This window comes from Oculina patagonica, chromosome 5 (assembly GCF_052425735.1).
Source record: "Oculina patagonica isolate OP01 chromosome 5, crgOcupat, whole genome shotgun sequence".
Lineage (NCBI taxonomy): Eukaryota > Metazoa > Cnidaria > Anthozoa > Scleractinia > Oculinidae > Oculina > Oculina patagonica.
The window spans coordinates 19,423,528-19,444,277 of NC_135762.1; the positions used below are offsets into that span (position 1 = coordinate 19,423,528).

Here is a 20,750-nt window from a genome sequence, read left to right on the forward strand (position 1 = left end):
TACTAACTTGGTTCATATCAGGGGAGAGGGGAGAGGGGTCACTTGTCACTTGTCATCTTTTCACGATCAGGTTGAAAGATTGAACACGGACATCATGTCTTTTAACAAGTTAAGCATCGCTGCTGTGGACTGCAAAGGAAAGCGCATTTTGATTCGGTAAGTTACAGTTTTGGATTTTTTTTAGACTTTGGTGTCCGTCTGAAAAACGATCACTGTTTTCCAAAACTCACACAAGCAAAGTTCAAGGCTTTTATATATGTTCATGGTTTTAGAGCTAAGCTTACTGCCTTTTCTGAAATATACCCAATGACAATTTGTTTCGACAGAGTGGACTTCAATGTACCCCTCAAAGGAAAGGAAATTACCAATAATCAGCGGTACGTATGTTCATGCACTGAATCATGTACACCCATGAAGTGTGCAAATAGCACCCACCCACTCCACCCATAAATTAAATATAATTTGTACCGTTCAATAATTGCTTATACGAGATTTATTACGAGGTTAATTGTAATTGATTAACACAACAGTCACTGAAAGTTTACTTAATTCCGTTAATGGCTCAAAATTTTAATAATATTTGAAGGGGGGGGGGGGTTGGGGTGGAAGAGAATGTTTCCCTTCTTGGGGAACATAGTCCTATGAGGGAGTAAAGTAACTCAACTGTCAACTCATTTGTAAAATATTCAGAAATGCTTTATCTTTCTCTTATTACTGTTTATTACAGACTACAACCATCATATGCAACATTTGAACAATCAAAGTGCTTATAAATAATCAATAACCTGACATAACTACTCGAGTTGTTCGGTGATCAAACACAATTGAACCCAATCGTTGTTGTACGGTAGGTTTTTAAGAAATTTTGGGTCAAAAACGGGCTTTTACAACCTTGGATGAGAATCTAATTATGCATGCCTTCTTTATGATTTGAGCGCACGCTTGTGTGACGCCATGAGATTTGTGCGATGAGGAAAGACAAAAACTGGAACTCCTTTGCTGGTTATTTATCTATTGTTCTTGCCCCTTTTTTTCTGCCCTAGGTTTAAGCAAATGTCTGAAAGCATTTTGAAATTTTCTCTGGTATACCAAGTTGGTTTAACATGATTTAAGGTGGCCGAATACAGTTTTTATGTGGCTGAAAGGCGCACGCTACGATTTTCTGCTTGACATCAATATTGCTCGCGTGGGCTAAAATTGCACTAGCAACTCTAAACAGAAACGAAAAGAAATTCCAGCACTTTTACAGCGCTTGACCAAATTTGTATACAAGAGAAAACTTCAAAATACCTTAAGATAAGTCTTTAAACCTGAGATGGAAAACAATAGGTCAAAAAGGTAGATGAACAACCGACGGAGGAGTTCTAATTTCGTCTTTTTTTGTCGCTCGCAACGCATGTCATATTAGTGCGCGCTCGTATGTGCAATTCAAGATTCAGATTTTGATCCAGATTTTCTCGAAAGTCTACCCTACAAACTATTATGAAACTTTCACAATTAATTTAAAGGGGTGAACCATGTCCACAGCCAAATTTTTAAAAAAATCTGTAAAACAGATATTTTGAGTTATTTTTAAAATCGGCAAAATATCACAATTTCCTATTTTGGAAAAAACCGTCTTATAGATTTTTATATTTTTTTGCATGAATGTTTTATCAAAACCAATTTCTAATTTCTGAAATTTTGAGGTAGGGTCATACAGGTAGAGTTTGAGAAAAACGCCATTTCAACTACTAGTGCCAGTCCCATCTGAAGCACTTGGCTGTTCATTTTTGCTGTCTATTAGCATTTTTTTTCCAAATGTTGCATATGATGGTCATAGAATGTTACAAACAGTAATACGAGAAGGATAAAACATTTCTGGAGATTGTATAAGAGAGAAAAAATTTGGACTGATTTTCCCTCTCAAAACTGTACTAAGCCACCTTAAAAAAGGGCTCGAGCCGGGCTAACGGTAGCCAACTAGCCAAAGGCTAGTAAAAATGCAGTTTTGGCTGGTAGGTGTTGGCCTTTCACTAGCCAAAATGGCTAGTGAAAAAAAATCAGGCATTAGTGGCAAGAAACCACATTTATTAAAATCGTCCCTCAGAGAATATCACTAACAAGTAAACTGTTGACATTAAGAATGTGAAGCTTTAAACAAAATTCTAGTTGACAAAAACGCATGTACATGTAAAATTTTTATAGTGAAGAACAAAGCCCAATTTTTCAAGGAAAAAAAACATGAAGATTTAAGGAACATTTTACGGTTTAAGGTTGAAACATCAGACATTGTTTTCACCCCCCCCCCCCCCACTCCTCCTTAAAAGAAGAACTATGCTTAAAAATCATGGCTAGTAGAAAATAAGTTTTGGCTGGTGAAATCAAAGCTGTCGCTAGCCACTTGGCTTGTTAGCAAAAAAGTTTAAGTCTCGAGAAACTGCCCTGAAACTTGTTTTTGTTTCCTTTTGAGTTGCTTGCACGTGAGCAATATTGTAGTCAAGCAGAAAATCATAGCACACGCTCTTGAGTCTCATAAAAACTGTAGTAAGCCACCTTCATACTGTTTCCCTTGTGCCAGTGATAATAAAGTGCCTATTGTTACATGTATACAATCATGTGTATATATTGTGGAAATTACAAAGGTAAAGAAGGAATATTTGCAAGAAAGGAGAGCTAGTATGTTAGTATGTCTGCTATAGACTGGTCTCCTGTTTGTTTGTTTTTTTATTATTAAATTTGCATGGGGTGCTCCCAATATAATCTAGCAGTGGCCTGATATTATTCCTCTTATCTGCTAAATAATTGCTTATAAATGCTAATGTTCCTATGCCAAGTGAAAACCATCCTCAATTTACTGTTTTGTAGAAAGTGTCAAAGAAACTAAAAATGTGTATTTTAAAGGATTGTTGCTGCCCTGCCAACTATTAAACACTGCTTGGATCATGATGCCAAGAGTGTAGTGTTGATGAGTCACTTGGGACGTCCTGATGGCAATGTTGTAGAAAAGTATTCCCTGGCTCCAGTTGCAGATGAACTGAAAAAACTGTTGGGAAGGTACACATGTTAATTTTGTTTTCTTTCCTTTCATTAATAATTGAAGGGCTCGGTGCAAAAAGGGCAGGAGTGATAATTTGGCCGAAAACGACTCCAAATTTCGCATGTGAGTTTGTTTACGTGTGCTAAACAGTGTCCTGTGTTTTATTTCGCTGGTCTTTCCTTCATTTTCGAATAATAACACATGCAAAAGACAAGGTTTTTGCTAGCGGCGTCTTTAGGACTCTTCTTTCACAAACGATAAACAAAGGAAACCTTTTGTTCCTCTAAACAATGAAACCAGCTAAAGTTTTGGGATTACAGGCCTAGCCCTAACGCAAAAGATAACCTCAAGGCCTAGGGTTGGGGTTAGAGTTTCAAGTTAGAGCTACAGGCTTAGCCCTTTAGAACGCAAAAGCTTAACCCTTAGTAGCGAAAAAGCTTAACCCTAACCCCAAGGGTTAGGGTTAAGCTTTTTTTTTTTCAAATTTAGGGTTAAGGGCTTAACCCTAACCAAAAAGCTAACCCCAAGGATAGGGGTTAGGGTTAGCGTTTCAAGTTAAGTTTTATCCTGAAATCATGCCCTCCCTCCCTACTACTACTGCAAGGGAAGGAGGGCATGATACATTTGCTTGTCGAAAGTCATGAAAAAAAAAACAGATTCTGGTTTTTTGTCTGATTGGTTGAAAAACAATACTCAATGGAGCGGTGTGGACTGATTGTTTTTTGCATTTCAACGAGACTTCCGGTCAGAAGCTGGTTATGGCAAAGACGAGTCGCGTTTACTGCGAGGACGAGTTCTTTTCTACATTAGCTGAAGCCCTGACAGATTTCAAGTGTAACTCTCTGAAGGCAGAACAGTGTGAGTGAGTGTCAGTGAGCGACAATGCATAATTTGGTTCCGTGAAGATGTTTTTGCTGTTCTTCGAAAACAATATTCCAGAGGTGTTGGAATGTTTACAAAAGCGACCGATCCTATCTGCCGTAAAACAGCTCTTGTAGGTGAATTCCTTTTTTTGTGTGTGTAAGCTGAAATAAAGGGACGGCATCTAGTACAGCTGATAAATATATGTTCGCAAGCGCCATTTCACCCTGCTACTAAAAGCATTTTTATCTCAACATGGCGAAGTTTAAATACAGGCTGTACATGTACAATTTTTCTGCAGACGTTTTTCACGCCTTGTGGAAATCCGAGTCCCGAATTTGCCGCCAACTACAAAAAGTGGTTTGACAGTTTGATGAAACATTAGTTTAAGGGGGCAGCTGGCGGCCGGTTAAATAAATGTATCAGGCGATCTTTTTTCCCTCTCGCTTTCGTAAAAAGAAAAAAAGAACGCCTAAGCGCAGGTTAGTTAAGTTTAGGATCAGAGTCACCCTTAACACTTCGATCGCGCTTTTCGTGCAGTAAGCTTTCAGGCCAGTTTGCTTGCGGCTAGCTTTCACTTTAGTCTGCTTGCGGTTAGCTGCTTTTTGTTGTTTCGGGCAAGACTATTTTAATCTGTTACCGTTAGCTGTAATTTGAGATGAAAGTGAAATAAAGATTGATTGTTGTGAATGACTAATTGATTGAATACGTTTGCTGGTGTTTTCACTTTATACTAGTTTTGCTTTCAGTTGAGTGCCACTGGCTTGCTCTCACTTCTATCTCCACTCCTTACATCATCACACATCTACAAAATCCCGCGAAAACAAGATAAACTTCTGAGGTTTTCCTTCGCACAAATCGATTGATTGATTGATGAATATTTAATGAGGCACAGAAAAAAATTTTGCAAGGGAAGGTGCCCTGCGAAACATCTAAAGAATTTTTTAAAGACTAAAACCAGCTCGCTTCTCGGCAACTTTGTCGCTGCAGCACCCAAGCGGACACTACAAAACTCATGCTGACATAGTTCCCAACAAGAGATCTGTGTTTTTAGACTTTATTACCACTTGGCTCCGCCGTCCTTTGTCAGAAAACTTTCAATCATCGAGCGCTAAAAAGTGCTATTGTACAAAACAAAGGCTAAACATCTCTCATTTCTTTGAGAAATGCTGTGAGACTTACGGGTTTTCAGACTTAATGATGTCCTTCAACCGCCAAGCGGACGCACTTGTGCTAAAACCATAAACTTCTACATTTTATTTTCAAAGGCGCTATTTTGCTCAATTTGAACTCTTCTACTTCTAATGCAGTATCCAGTCCTACTCTACTCAAATCAACAAGAAAACATGGCGGCAGCGAGTCAAGACAGGCTTTTAAAATGGTTTCTCGCCTTCCATCGACGCTTAGAAAACCCTACAGGGAAAGATGTGCTCGCGATTCGTTGGAAAACTCAGACTACTGGCTGACTGGGAGAACGTAAGCTTGCAAAATGCCTTTTTTTGTATACATTGTTTCTGAAAAACGAAGAAAAGACCAGCGAAATGAAACACAGGACAGTGTTAAGGCTCACACATAAACAAACTCACATGCGAAATTTGGAGTTGTTTTTGCAATGTTCATTTCTAGGGTAAATCACTCCCACCCTTTTTGCACTGAGCCCTTCAATTAATGTGTCCTGTCCAACTTATTAATTGTATTTTTGCTTCCTTTTGTGAACATGTGTTCTACAGTGCTGTGTGCCACACTGTTGCAGGATGTCCAACCATCCCGATTTTACCTTGATTTTGCTTGAAAGTCCCGAATCCTGGCCAGCATGCGATCGGGATAGGGAAAATCCTGATTTTGACATCTGTTCTTTCTTGGTAGCCCTTTCTACGTGCTTGGTAGGATGTATACAAAACATGGACCTTGGACCACCCCTAATTTTTGAAAGCAAATCAAAGTGTAAAATGGGGACAGGGTATAAATTTTCTAAAACCCAAAACAAAGAAACGACATGCAAAACCATCGAAACCACCAAAACAAAACCAACCAAATGGCTGAAATGAGAGAAATAAGACAAAATTACCAAAACAAGCAAAATCTTTACCATTATTGAAAGCTAACCGTAAACAGGCTAACTATTCAGGCTAACCAGAGTGCACCTTCCATTTGGGTTAGCCTTAATAGCACTTCGGTTAGCCTGAATAATGCTCAGGTTATAATTAGCCTGGTTATGGTTAGCTCTCACAAACAGGTAATTATGGGTTTCAGTTGTTTCGGTAATTTTGTTTCGTTTCGACTGTTTCGGTTGTTTCAGTTTTTAGTCAATTTATACCCTGTCCCATTCTATACTTTGATTTGCTTTCAAAAATTAGGGGTGGTCCACAAGGTAGTCCATGGCCCGGGTTCACAGGGGTGGTCCATGGCCCGGGTCCACAGGGGTGGTCCATGGCCCGGGTCCACAGGGGTGGTCCATGGCCCCGGTCCACAGGGGTGGTCCATGGCCCAGGTCCACAGGGGTGGTCCATGGCCCGGGTCCACAGGGGTGGTCCATGGCCCGGGTCCACAGGGGTGGTCCATGGCTCGGGTCCACAGGGGTGGTCCATGGGCCCGGTTCCATGTTTTGTATACCTCCTGCTTGGAAGCCTATAACTATGTGATCGCATACATGATATACTGTTCTTCCTTCATACCCTCAGTTGTTGTCTCAGAACACAGAAAGAATGCCATCAGAAAGTTGTCAAAAAAAAATAAAAAACTTTGTCAGGTGGCAACAGTATGTCATTTACAGCCCTCCTCTAACTAACTTAATAATAAGACAACCACCATAAAAGCCAATTTGTTTTGTTTCCAGGGAAGTGATGTTTCTGTCAGACTGTGTTGGTTCTGCAGTAGAAAAAGCCTGTGAAAACCCCAGTCCTGGTACGACAGCTGTTTGTTATTATTTAATGGATAAAGCATGTTAAGATACAAGGTGAACTGTGATTGGCTGATAGCGAGATTGTAATGCCAACAGGCATTTTGGGTGATGTTGCTGCCTGGCTGGCTGGTGAAATAAGGGCAACAGTGTGGCAATTAGTGTCATAAACAAATTTCTTATTAACTCCAATGGTTTGCATTGGGACCTTGTTGGGAGAATATTTCCTTTGGATTAACTGCGCAAACCAATCTGTCTTTTTTCATTGTTTTCTCCTGGAGAAGTTTTCCAGATGAAACAGTTCACAAGTATTTAACCCTTTACCCCCTAAAGCAAATGGCCTTTTTTGGTAAGTTAAAAAGTATAAACCAGGTATATATGTATGAGACACCAGTTGAAAGGTGTTCATCAGTAAATTGCATAAAAAACTTAAGCAAATTAAAAGAATGTTATTAAGCTTTAAAAGAAATGAGATAAAACGTTGAAAAGAAAAATATTCAAAAAGTTGTTTATCTCTGTAAATGTTAGGTATACCACTAAACTATGGTAGTAACGAAAGCGAAGACCCCGAAAACGAAGACCTAAGACCTAAGACCCATACGAAAACTAAGACCCATACGAAAACTAAGACCCGTATGAAAACTTAGACCCATACGAAAACTAAGACCCGTACGAAAACTAAGACCCGTACGAAAACTAAGACCCGTAAAGCAGACTGAGCGTACTGAGAACGTACTACCGATCAAAAATCTAGACTTGATCGAAAACTAAAACCTGATCGAAAACCGTTGCTTCTGCGTCACAGAAGAGACAGCCAAAGTCCCCCAGCAGTAATGGACCGTATCAAAATCTTCTCGCGCACAATACTTGCTTCAATATTATTCTTATCCAACACTGCTTTGTAGAGTACAAACATCGCGCAAAACGAGTACAAATGTCACACGATATTTGACCATACAGTCTGTTGCCCAGTTTCCGGCCAGTACCAGTTTCCGGCCAAAAAATACATTCGTCGGTTATTTTCGTAGTTATCTTTTATTTTCGTCTACCGAAGCTTTCCTACAGAAAAAGGAACATTTCTGCTACAAATTGATGGTTCTGGCAGGCTTTTTGGTCAAGAAACGGACGAGCAAGGTCGAGCTTTGTTTACGCGAGTAAACGTTAGGCGACTAATTTTTGCACTTTTCACTGCACATCAAAGCTACCGTACAAACGGTAAAAAACAAAGAGCTTATTTCGTAGGAAACTTTTCAAGAAGCTTCGTAATTTTTTGACAGAATTTAGATTAAAGATGAAAGTGATTAGGGGTTCTGTCATTACAAGCCAGAATTCAGCTGTTTCTGAATTTCAGAAGTCAGAGTTTTAACAAAGATTTGGACTCGCTGTGCCAGTTTCCGGCCACCAAGTAGCACATTGTTCAAAAGCATTTTTATTAAGTGAAATAACTGAATTTTAGTATCTCCTGCTCGAGAAATTTATGAAATGAAAATCTAGCAAAGAGTACAAAAGCGGTTAAAGCAAGCATAGCGTGATAAACTACAACATTTATATGTATACACTGCCAATGCATCCTAATAAGCGAAAGAAAAGGTAACGGGTCATTGACGAGGAAATATTCCATAAAACGGCAGGCGAGAAAGCAAATTCGAATAAACTGACATGGAAACTTACTTTTCGTTTGCCAAAGGACTTACAAGTCGGTTTAAGTCGAGCGGTTGTAGGGAAAAATGTGTTTTAGTTCGACGGCCGGAAACTGGACCACCTGGCCGGAAACTGGGCAACTTACTAGTTCTGCAAAAAATGGCATAATTTCTTTAATACTTGTCGTGCACAGCCAATTTTTGTACATTTTTAAGGTAAGTAAATGAACTGTCTTTGAACAAAAAATGAGTAACTTTCCGTGCATAAATGAGAAGTTATAGCGATTCCAAACTAAAGTGGCCGGAAACTGGGCAAGAGACTGTATTTGTACTTGTCTCATTTCCCCGACCAATCGTGAGGACATATTTTCGTACGGGTCTTAGTTTTCGTATAGGTCTTAGTTTTCGTATGGGTCTTCGTTTTCGTACGGGTCTTCGTTTTCGTACGGGTCTTAGTTTTCGTACGGGTCTTAGTTTTCGTATGGGTCTTAGTTTTCGTAAGGGTCTTAGTTTTCGTATGGGTCTTAGGTCTTAGTTTTCGTACGGGTCTTAGTTTTCGTATGGGTCTTAGGTCTTAGGTCTTCGTTTTCGGGGTCTTCGTTTTCGTTACTACCCCTAAACTATTTCTTATTGTGCAGCTCTCAGTGTAGTGGTTAATTTCAGTTATGTTGCATACCACAAATGTATCAGGCAAAAAAGTTTCAAAAGTTATAGGGGTGGTCAATCAAGTCACAAATAGGGGGGAGGTACAGTTTTGTGCTTTCAAAATGCAGATCTTGCCAAGACAATTTTTGTGCCAAAAATTTCAAATCAATCGGACAAAATTAATATTGACCAAGTTATGACATTATGTGCCATTTGGCACTCTTAGGGGTTAAAGGGTTAATGTTCCCCTCAACCAAAGTATCTTGTTTCCAGTTAAAAACTAAAAAAAATCGACCCAAAATAAAAACTGGAATTTCACTGTTACCAGTCTGTAATGGCTTCAGTAGGAATTACTTAATAAAAGGATAATATTTAGTGGTGCTGGAAAGTACATGTTAATAAAAGGAAAATATTTACTGGTGCTGGAAAGTACATGTTAACCATACCATTATCCTGTGGAAGGTCATTGGAAATTCTAAAGCGGTGAGGAGTATTAAAAGCTAATTTTTTAAAGGAAAGCGTGAAGTTAAACTGGAATTTCGATTCAGGAGGGGTGGGGTGGGTGTGGGTCTTCATTGCAGTGTGAGGGAGGGGAATGGATATTTTCTTGAATAACACCGTAGAAACAAAGTGGGTTTAGCTTCTATGAAGTAAGAAGCTTAAAACAACAAAAAGTATACCTAGTAGGCTTCAAATATCCCTGTAAGGTTTGCTTGTGCCTTTTTAATTTTCATATCCAATCAATACCAATTAGGTTCGGTAATATTATTGGAGAACCTGCGTTTTCATGTCGAGGAAGAAGGCAAAGGTGTTGATAGTGTAGGAAAAAAGGTAATGGAAATTTTCTTTCTCTCCAGTATGCTATTTTTAGTTTGACAGACAGATAAGTTCAAAATATTGTTCATGTATAAGGTTTTGTTTAATAATATGTGTTTCATGTGAATGTGTCAGGTTAAAGCAAGTGCAGAGGCAGTAAAGGCATTTCGCGATTCTTTAGCAAAGCTTGGAGATGTTTATGTTAATGATGCTTTTGGCACAGCTCATCGAGCTCACAGGTAAGTCCTAATAATTATTGTTTACTTTATGAATAATTTAAATTATGCCAGTTAGATAACATTATAGACATCACAGAAGTTTTAACAATTAACCCAAGCGAGTCTTCAGAGTAAAACACAATCAGTCTGTGATACTAAATCAACCACATCATTCTGTAAACCTACTGCAGCAATTAATGTCATTTGGAAATAAATGTTTTTTTAGATATAGCTTACGTAACATATATGTAAATTAAATATTAATTAAAAGACACAATCTGGATTGATGGATCAAAATCATGAGGTGGATACATTACCAGTACAACACAGAATGCAGTCTCATCAGATGTTGTGCTTCACTGTGAAGAGTTATTCTTCTAGGTTTAATTTTATCGTTTTAATTTTTTTTAGCTCAATGGTAGGTGTTGACTTGCCCCAGAAGGCTGCAGGATTTCTGATGGAAAAAGAGTTAGTGTACTTTGCAAAAGCTTTGGAAAAGCCTGACAGACCATACCTGGCTATACTAGGAGGGTAAGCGGAGTTGATCGACGTCCATCAAACTTAACATTTTTGCTAGATATACAATTATATATGTCCTCACGATTGCCTTGTTCTTTGTAACTGCTGTAAACTCTTGTTTTACTGAAGGAAATAGCCCATTTTCGAGATGCCTTTTCCTCTGGTTCAAGACAAGTCCTCGAGCACAAATTTTGATGTGGAAATGAGTTTTACTTCATTGTCTTGCAAATCAAACTTATTTCCATTTTGAAGAGAGGTAAAAGGCAGCTACGAAATGGCTTATTGTTTGTTGATATGACCAAGACATGTATGTTTTGCAAAGAAACAATGTATAAAAACAAAAGGCTTTTTTGTCATATAATCGAATAAATTATAATGTTGTCAGTACAGTTGCAACATGCCATACCTTACGTTATACTTCAGGGCGAAAGTTGCTGACAAGATTCAGCTCATTGAAAACTTACTGGAAAAAGTAAATGAGATGATCATTGGAGGTGGAATGGCATATACATTTACTAAAGTACTTAGCAACATGGAGGTAAACTGCATTTTCCATCAAAATTTGATTTTAAAAATTAGTATTTCAGCAATGGCTGTCTTTCTTATTGATCATTGCTGCCCTTTAAGCTGTCATTCCTTTCAACCTTTAGGATTGCCGTACAGATGTTAGGGAGAGATCAGATCAGAAGTTGGATTTTTATTGAAACTGTTTATTTGAGCCTGTTTGTAGCTAATTTTTATTATCTTTATTTTGAGAATTTTTTAAGGGGTTAAAAAGTTTCAAGAAAAGATTGAAACAGAGATTCAAAAAGTGCCCTACAGGGATTATAGAGAGGGTGTTACAAAAGAATGAATCAAATTTAGAATTTAACAGACCTATAATAAATTATTATGAGAGGGGTGAAAACTGTGTGTGGTATAGTTTCACTGCAAATGGACAGTAGATGCTATTTTTTCTGCCAATTTTGTAAAAAGTGTCGTTTAATTGCTTGTTTCTGTGACAGATCCACCAACATACCGACAAATTCTAATTGTCGTGACCGTTTATCAGCAGGATGCCTAAAATGCGTGCAATTCCACAATTGGTTTCGGCTCCTGACCATTAAATCCTATACCTATATTGCAGAACATTTTAGGAGGAGCCACCCACGATGTGAGCACAGTTACAGACAAGACAAAATAATAAGGAAAATAACGAAAATAATAAGGAAAAGGCCGGCCAAAGTGAGCAGAACTCTGTTTTGTATCCACGATCCAGACTTCCTAACATGAAGAGTCCGGATTTCTAGCTAAAATTCTCAGCTATTAAATCCGAGATCCACTGTATTTTCGAAATCCGCGAATCTGCTATATTGCAAAAATCCATAATCCATGCGCTTTTTGAGGCCAAATCTGTCAATCTGCGAACTTATTCACTATTACCTTTTTCTCTTCTTCAGATTGGGAAATCACTTTTTGATGAAGAAGGATCTAAAATAGTTCAAAGGCTCTGTGACAAGGCCAAAGAAAAGAATGTAACCCTTCATTTGCCTGTAGATTTTATCACTGCTAGTAAATTTGCTGAGGATGCAGAGGCAAGTTACTTTTTATTATCAAGTTTGCTATTATGCTGCAAGTTTAGCCTTGGTGCCACAGCACTGCGTTAAGAGGAGGACTGATGACAGCCAGACTCCCAAAGCAAACCTAACTGTGCGAAGTTATTTTTAAAAATATTATATACTGTGGAGACTGGGTTTGTGATGCAGTGACACCTCGATGCATATTTTGGAGGATGTTTCGAAGTGATCAACTGATTTATGTAAATGAATAGGAGATGAACTTGATGGGAAAATGTTGGAATAACAGCTTTCTGTGAAGACCTAACCACATCTAATACAAGGAATTTGTTTGTTTCATATTATCACAGGTTGGGAGTGCCACTTTAGAATCTGGAATACAAGCAGGATGGATGGTAACTGAACACTTTAAATTGTGTTAGTTGTGTTGGTAATTAAATTCAGCTTCATATAGTTAATGGATCCATGGACGGCACTTGAATTTATTTCTTTAGACTGTCCATAAAAAATACGAAAAATATAAGGCTGTGAACAGTCTGATTTCTTTTGTGTCATTTAAACCCAATAAAATGCCCAAATCTCAGCATCAGAATAACAATTACAGTCATTTCTCTACCTATATATGGCGCTATTTTTGGATTCCACATTTCATTTACTGCGTTCCAATACATAACGAACTAGTAACCACTGACAGTTTCACCTGAAGATCACTTTGTAAAAGGAATTTAATTAATAAGGTTTTTATATCAAGGGCTATTAAGATTTATTTGCTATCTTGTGCTGCATTTCCATTGATAAAGGTGGTGTGGGGTTAAGCATTGAAGAACATGTTCACACATATCATCTTACTGTATTTCTAAGGGATTAGACATCGGTCCAGAAAGTCTGAAGACATTTCAACAAGCTGTGGGACGAGCTAAGACAATTGTGTGGAATGGGTAAGTACAAGTACAGTACCAGATGTCAACCTCTGGTTGAAGGATAAACTTCAAATGTAGAAAATCACTTTTAATCCTTTGGTCAGGACTGAACATTCAAAAATTCAAATGCTGAATGTACATGCATCTAATGAAACACAGAGTGACCAAGATTTGCACTCATACAGATATGAATAATCATTACTTGAGATATAAGCTGAAGTTTTGTGAACTCTCGCCTTGCGGACACCCCGCTATTGCGGACACTCATTATTACGGACAAAATCCAGATCCTCGGCGAAAGAGGTTTGACTGGAAATGACTCCCGCTATTACGGACTCTCGCTATAACGGACAATAAACGACGCCCCGAGCGTGTCCGCTATAACGAGAGTTGACTGTAGTAAACTGCACACACAAAAATGACCTGTATAAACCTGTAATTTTTGAATTATTTTGTAAGCTTTTTAATGCAGGCAGATTCTTACTTAAAATTTCATAATTTGTATATTTTGCAGCCCAATGGGTGTGTTTGAGATGGCTAAATTTGAATCAGGAACCAAAGGTGTTATGGATGCAGTTGTTGCAGCAACAAAAGCTGGCGCAGTATCTATTATAGGTGTGTCCAGACCTGTCTTGTTGTACTTGCAACTGGCAGCACACAACCAAGACAAAATGTGATAAAGATTATTTCGTTTACTGAAAACTAATGAATATCCTTTTTGACTGAGCCTGTGAATAAAGCCGCCTCTCATCCCTCCCTGCCAGTTTGCCATTTTGCAAGAAAATGGTACCAGGGGTGAGTTGGGTATCACAGGCGACTGTATTCGCAGGCTATTTTGGATTGAAAGCCTCATCATCTTGTGTCAATCTGGGAACAAAAGTTTCACAACATGCTGGCCTTCAAGGTGTCAAGTTTTATTTAAATTGACTGCAAATTAATCCAATTGCAAGTACAATAATTTTGTATCACACATACATATCAAATGGGAAAGACTAAGAATCACTTTGATGCTATGTACAAACTGGGATCCAGGCTTGCAGTTCATTGCTGTTTGCACAGTGGTTAGCATGTTTTATCTGTTTTGTCAGGCGGAGGGGATACAGCCACTTGTTGTGCAAAGTATGGTACAGAGGACCTTGTCAGCCATGTCAGCACTGGTGGAGGTGCATCACTTGAACTGCTAGAGGGTAATTATATAACATGTATATAGTTTACTTTGTTACAACACTTGCTTTTTCTTTAATATATGAAAGACCATGGACTGGGTCAATGAAATGGAAGCCATGGACCTGGGTCCATGTTTTGTGTATGTTCAGATTTCACGTCTCTTTTTTCAGAAAACAGACCATTTGATTAACACTTGTTTGTAAAGGCTTTATGTATCCTATTAGATTTTCATTGTTAATAATAAGCTAACCTGAATGCAGTTAAACCTGCTTAAAACCTTGGGGAATGCCTTAAGCCGGCGACACACTTGGCGATTTAATATACGACGATAGCGGCGATCGGCGAAAATCTCCTAGTGTGCTCGGTGCAGCGATTGCGATTTTCGCCCATCGCCGCGACCGGCGTATAAAATCGCCGATATCTGGCATGTCAGAAATCGGCGATTTTATTCGCCAATCGCTGGCGATCAAATTCGCCGCGATCGGCGATAAAAATCGCCTAGTGTGTCGCCGGCTTTAGCGTAATACAGGATGTCTGACTGTACCTACAGCTTCACAATTCCACTGCAGAAAAGGTTAATGAAGGGATTAAAACTAGTCCATGTATATGCTTGACATGTGCATTACATTCACATGTCAGCATGGGAGCAGCATGAAAGCAGGGGTAGCATAGATTATACAGTTTAAAAGGATGATATGGAGATTTCAGAGATCTAAGGAGTCTAATCACGTTGTTGTACTAACCTAAAGAACACAACACTTGAAGATCCTAACTCCAATGTTATATTTCTTGTTTACAGGTAAAACTCTCCCAGGAGTCGCCGCCTTGTCTGATGCATGACTAGGGGTCAGTCATCTCTGAGCCACAAACAGCCAAAACTTAGAACAAAATGATTTTAATATGGAGTTTAGATTGACAATAATTAGTAAAGTTTGCAAACAAATCTAGAAGCATCCTTCAAGGACCAAATATAAAAAAAATTGCAGTTTATCTGTAAACCACCAATCGTTTAAGTAAAGCTTAGCAGTGTGACTTCGCTGTAATTTTCACCTCTGATACAGAGAGTGCTTCAACCAAACCTCAAGTGCTGTAATAAGTAGAGAACTAATAAAGAATGGTAACATACCACCACACTACACTTCCTGTTTTAATCAAGGCAAGAGTAAACAGTTAAAGCTTTTTTTGTCACATACAGTGAAACCACTCAATTTTTTATACCATGTCAAGAATAGGATAACTCGTTGGTACGCTATTACGATTTTACGAAGGATAAATTCATTTACTTTTCCATTGGTACGCTATTACGTTGTTACGAAGGATAAATTCATTTACTTTTCCATTGGTACGCTTTTGCGTTGTTACGAAGGATAAATACATTTACTTTTCCATTGGTACGCTATTACGTTGTTACAAAGGATAAATTCATTTACTTTTCCATTGGTACGCTATTACGTTGTTACAAAGGATAAATTCATTTACTTTTCCATTGGTACGCTATTACGTTGTTACGAAGGATAAATTCATTTACTTTTCTATTGGTACGCTATTACGTTGTTACAAAGGATAAATTCATTTACTTTTCCATTGGTACGCTATTACGTTGTTACGAAGGATAAATTCATTTACTTTTCCATTGGTACGCTATTACGTTGTAACGAAGGATAAATTCATTTACTTTTCCATTGGTACGCTATTACGTTGTAACGAAGGATAAATTCATTTACTTTTCCATTGGTACGCTATTACGTTGTTACAAAGGATAAATTCATTTACTTTTCCATTGGTACGCTATTACGTTGTTACGAAGGATAAATTCATTTACTTTTCCATTGGTACGCTATTACGTTGTTACAAAGGATAAATTCATTTACTTTTCCATTGGTACGCTATTACGTTGTAACAAAGGATAAATTCATTTACTTTTCCATTGGTACGCTATTACGTTGTTACGAAGGATAAATTCATTTACTTTTCCATTGGTACGCTATTACGTTGTTACGAAGGATAAATTCATTTACTTTTCTATTGGTACGCTATTACGTTGTTACAAAGGATAAATTCATTTACTTTTCCATTGGTACGCTATTACGTTGTTACGAAGGATAAATTCATTTACTTTTCCATTGGTACGCTATTACGTTGTAACGAAGGATAAATTCATTTACTTTTCCATTGGTACGCTATTACGTTGTAACGAAGGATAAATTCATTTACTTTTCCATTGGTACGCTATTACGTTGTTACAAAGGATAAATTCATTTACTTTTCCATTGGTACGCTATTACGTTGTTACGAAGGATAAATTCATTTACTTTTCCATTGGTACGCTATTACGTTGTTACAAAGGATAAATTCATTTACTTTTCCATTGGTACGCTATTACGTTGTAACAAAGGATAAATTCATTTACTTTTCCATTGGTACGCTATTACGTTGTTACGAAGGATAAATTCATTTACTTTTCCATTGGTACGCTATTACGTTGTAACGAAGGATAAATTCATTTACTTTTCCATTGGTACGCTATTACGTTGTTACAAAGGATAAATTCATTTACTTTTCCATTGGTACGCTATTACGTTGTTACGAAGGATAAATTCATTTACTTTTCCATTGGTACGCTATTACGTTGTTACAAAGGATAAATTCATTTACTTTTCCATTGGTACGCTATTACGTTGTTACGAAGGATAAATTCATTTACTTTTCCATTGGTACGCTATTACGTTGTTACGAAGGATAAATTCATTTACTTTTCCATTGGTACGCTATTACGTTGTTACAAAGGATAAATTCATTTACTTTTCCATTGGTACGCTATTACGTTGTTACAAAGGATAAATTCATTTACTTTTCCATTGGTACGCTATTACGTTGTTACGAAGGATAAATTCATTTACTTTTCCATTGGTACGCTATTACGTTGTTACGAAGGATAAATTCATTTACTTTTCCATTGGTACGCTATTACGTTGTTACAAAGGATAAATTCATTTACTTTTCCATTGGTACGCTATTACGTTGTAACGAAGGATAAATTCATTTACTTTTCCATTGGTACGCTATTACGTTGTTACAAAGGATAAATTCATTTACTTTTCCATTGGTACGCTATTACGTTGTTACGAAGGATAAATTCATTTACTTTTCCATTGGTACGCTATTACGTTGTAACGAAGGATAAATTCATTTACTTTTCCATTGGTACGCTATTACGTTGTTACAAAGGATAAATTCATTTACTTTTCCATTGGTACGCTATTACGTTGTTACGAAGGATAAATTCATTTACTTTTCCATTGGTACGCTATTACGTTGTTACGAAGGATAAATTCATTTACTTTTCCATTGGTACGCTATTACGTTGTTACAAAGGATAAATTCATTTACTTTTCCATTGGTACGCTATTACGTTGTAACAAAGGATAAATTCATTTACTTTTCCATTGGTACGCTATTACGTTGTTACGAAGGATAAATTCATTTACTTTTCCATTGGTACGCTATTACGTTGTTACGAAGGATAAATTCATTTACTTTTCTATTGGTACGCTATTACGTTGTTACAAAGGATAAATTCATTTACTTTTCCATTGGTACGCTATTACGTTGTTACGAAGGATAAATGCGTTTACTTTTCCATTGGTACGCTATTACGATGTATGCCTTTCTTCTCCCATTGAAAAATGCGTTTCTTTTATCGTTTCTTTTGTAATGCGTTTCTTTATGCTTTTCTCCGATACACACTTAGCATTGGATGTTTTTATATTTACATAGAGAGAATGTTATTTCGTTGGTACAGGTAGCAAGATCATAAACTTAGTTGTGAATGTCCTAAAACAGGCAGCATATGACTCAATGCAGACACTGGAGTGTCAGACCAAAGTAAAAATGTCTGAATATAAAGTGAAAGTTCTGTGCAGAGGTTCCACTACTCTGGCCCCAGTTGGCTTTCCAGATAAATCACTGTCCGCTGGATAGCAAAGTAGGTTTTTTGATTTATCCAGTAAATAGCGTTATCCACCCTTTGAACTGGGTCCTGGTGTTCAAATAGCTGTTAGTGCAGTTGAGTCAACCATAATATATATCATTTGTTGAGAAGGTATGCAAACAAGGTGAAGGGTCACGTGAAACGGCTGGGACCTGCAATAACAGCTATTGTTCCCCAGTACACATGAACTTGTCAAGGACATGGAACACTGTAGCAACTAAGTGGTGTAATGTTGGACACCTTGAACAATGGGCTTAAATGAAGAAAGTGCAAATTGATGTAACATACTTAATTACACCAAACTAATAAATAAAATATAAAGCAACTTTATTTACAGTTATTCCAAATACAATTTTACTTTATACATTGATTATTTAGGATAAAACAATGGGGACAAAAATCCAGAATCACTGCAGCCAATGCTTGCTCTGCACTGCAAAACAATTTTTGTCTCCTGCTTTGGGAAGCATTTACAAAAACAGACCTAAAAAACATTTACTAGAAAGCAGTCAATACGCAAAACAACGACTGATGGCGGACAAATGCTGTTTTGCTACTGAACTTAATTCCCAAGAGCAATCAATGTAGTAATGCTTTGCCTTGCAGGAAAACTTGTTAACTGGTGGATACTGTGTGCATGTACTGTCAAATTCTCAGGTCTACTCATTTTCAGAAAAGTAATCAGTATAGTAGAATTCAGTATTTTTAACCCAGGACTCAATATTATGGTCAAAAGCGGAAATGCTTACAGCTACAACAAAGTATCTATTGAATAAACATCGTGCCACATTTAATGATAATTATACATAGTTTCAACACCAAACTTTAAAACAAATTATTGAGTGACCATATGGTTGCATAATTTAGACTTATTTCACACACTATTTCACTTGCAAAATGTATATTAGAGAAATAAAAATGGCTTGTAGGGTAACTATTTTAAAACTAATAAAACCATGCACAGCAGGGACCAGTTGAATAGCTTATATACTGTCTTCTCTTAAAGAACATGACAGACTGTTTATTATTTTACATACTATGATCTTATACGTGGCTTACATGCGCCAAAGGGTAAATTAACTTGCAATAGTAAATACGTAGTTTTAAATAAAGACTTCCCTTTTGTTAGTTCAACTAAAAGACAATATCTTGACAGGGTTGTTATGTGTAACAGATTCACTGCTATGGATAATCTGCCACTCGGGAATTAGAAAATATCTCATGTGGCGGCTTCTTACTTGGCTGTTGCCTTTGTTTTCAAATGAGCCCTGCTACATACCTTTACACTGACTGAGTTTGCACCTGGCCTCACTTTAAAACAGCAACTTGACTGTGGCCTTTTTATGGTTTACCTTTTATCAACTTTAAAATATTTAGGGTTTTTGATAACTTGAATATTCTGGAACTCACTGACCTATAGTCTTAGACACTGTGAAGTTGAGTTGTTCCGCACAAGAACCTTAGAGATGCAAATTTCCACTCGTAACCTTAGGCATAATAAGACAAGCATTCTCAATTATTCTTCTTCTTCTATTGTTTATGAGCTGGAGAATGAATGGCGCAAATGGTGTGACGAAAGTACACAGTTTTAAAGACTAAATTGAGACGTCTGTCTAATTTGCATGCCTAAGATTACGAAGTGGAAATTTGCATCTCTAAGGTTCTAGTGCGGAACAACTCTAACTGTGTGAAACACAATTTATCTCAACTTAGACGCATGGTGCGACTCTTGCGTGATTTCATTTTTTTTTTTGCATCAGTAATAGAGCAGTTTTCAATTGAGTGTCGTAAAACCAAAAGCAGTAAACCAATCAAAACTCGAATTCGCGATTGGTTTTGGTTTTACTTCTGATTGGCTGAGAAAGTGGCGCGAGAGTTTTAAACCAATCAATGAGCGTAGTAATGCAAAGCCAATGCACAACGTGAATTACTTTCGACACAAGTGAAAACCGCTCTATGCCTGCAATACGCCAAACTAACTCGTAACATAACTAGTCATCAGAGATGGTAGCAATCACATGTTCAAGCTTGGAAGCCAATGATGACAACTCAGCCTCTTCCAATGCTTCTTGCAGCTATGAAAGAATAAAGATCTGCAATTTAATTTCTGCACACAAGCAATTAATTGCTTCTTTCCATAACAAATTTATTAACATTTGGCAAATATTTTCTGGCCAATTCTTAAAAAATGAAAATACACCACATGGTCTGCACGATTTGCCACTTAATTTCCTTGCTAGTCCCACTCCTCCCTCTCCACATGGATTCCTACAGTAAACCTTCATTTGTTATTTGTTTAACAATACCAAACCGACAAACAACTTTTGCACCATATGTATTAATGTTTACCTGGTCTTGATATTTCCTGATGTAATCATACAACTCCTCAAGGGCGTGGTCACCATTAAACTCGTGCCCATGCTCCTGTGCAAATATTGTCAAAACACCAGTTAATACCAACTGAAAATACTTGCAATGTATTAACAGTTCCCATGGCAA

At 37.5% G+C, this 20,750-nt stretch overlaps 2 protein-coding genes across 5 annotated transcripts in view; one reads left to right on the forward strand and one right to left on the reverse strand.

Moving 5' to 3' along the window:
• The first annotated feature begins 33 nt into the window (after nt 1-33).
• LOC144653145 (phosphoglycerate kinase-like) lies at nt 34-15,393 on the forward strand. The gene is made up of 14 exons (XM_078513066.1): nt 34-156; nt 327-377; nt 2,884-3,036; nt 6,717-6,784; nt 9,819-9,895; nt 10,016-10,119; nt 10,510-10,629; nt 11,041-11,155; nt 12,057-12,191; nt 12,524-12,568; nt 13,035-13,111; nt 13,608-13,708; nt 14,182-14,280; nt 15,060-15,393. Exons 1-14 carry the CDS (start codon nt 95-97, stop codon nt 15,098-15,100), a joined length of 1,248 nt encoding a protein of 415 aa, XP_078369192.1. The 5' UTR covers nt 34-94; the 3' UTR covers nt 15,101-15,393.
• A 4,544-nt stretch (nt 15,394-19,937) lies between these two features.
• The window catches only part of LOC144653146 (plexin-A4-like), a 36,380-nt gene continuing 35,567 nt past the window's right edge, over nt 19,938-20,750 (reverse strand). For all 4 annotated transcript variants that reach the window (XM_078513069.1, XM_078513067.1, XM_078513068.1 and 1 more), the window contains exons 40-41: nt 20,601-20,675; nt 19,938-20,326 (exon numbers count right to left, since the gene is read on the reverse strand). In XM_078513069.1, coding sequence (XP_078369195.1) covers nt 20,243-20,326; nt 20,601-20,675 — 159 coding nt within the window. In that variant the 3' untranslated portion in view covers nt 19,938-20,242. The remainder of the gene's footprint in view (nt 20,327-20,600; nt 20,676-20,750) is intronic.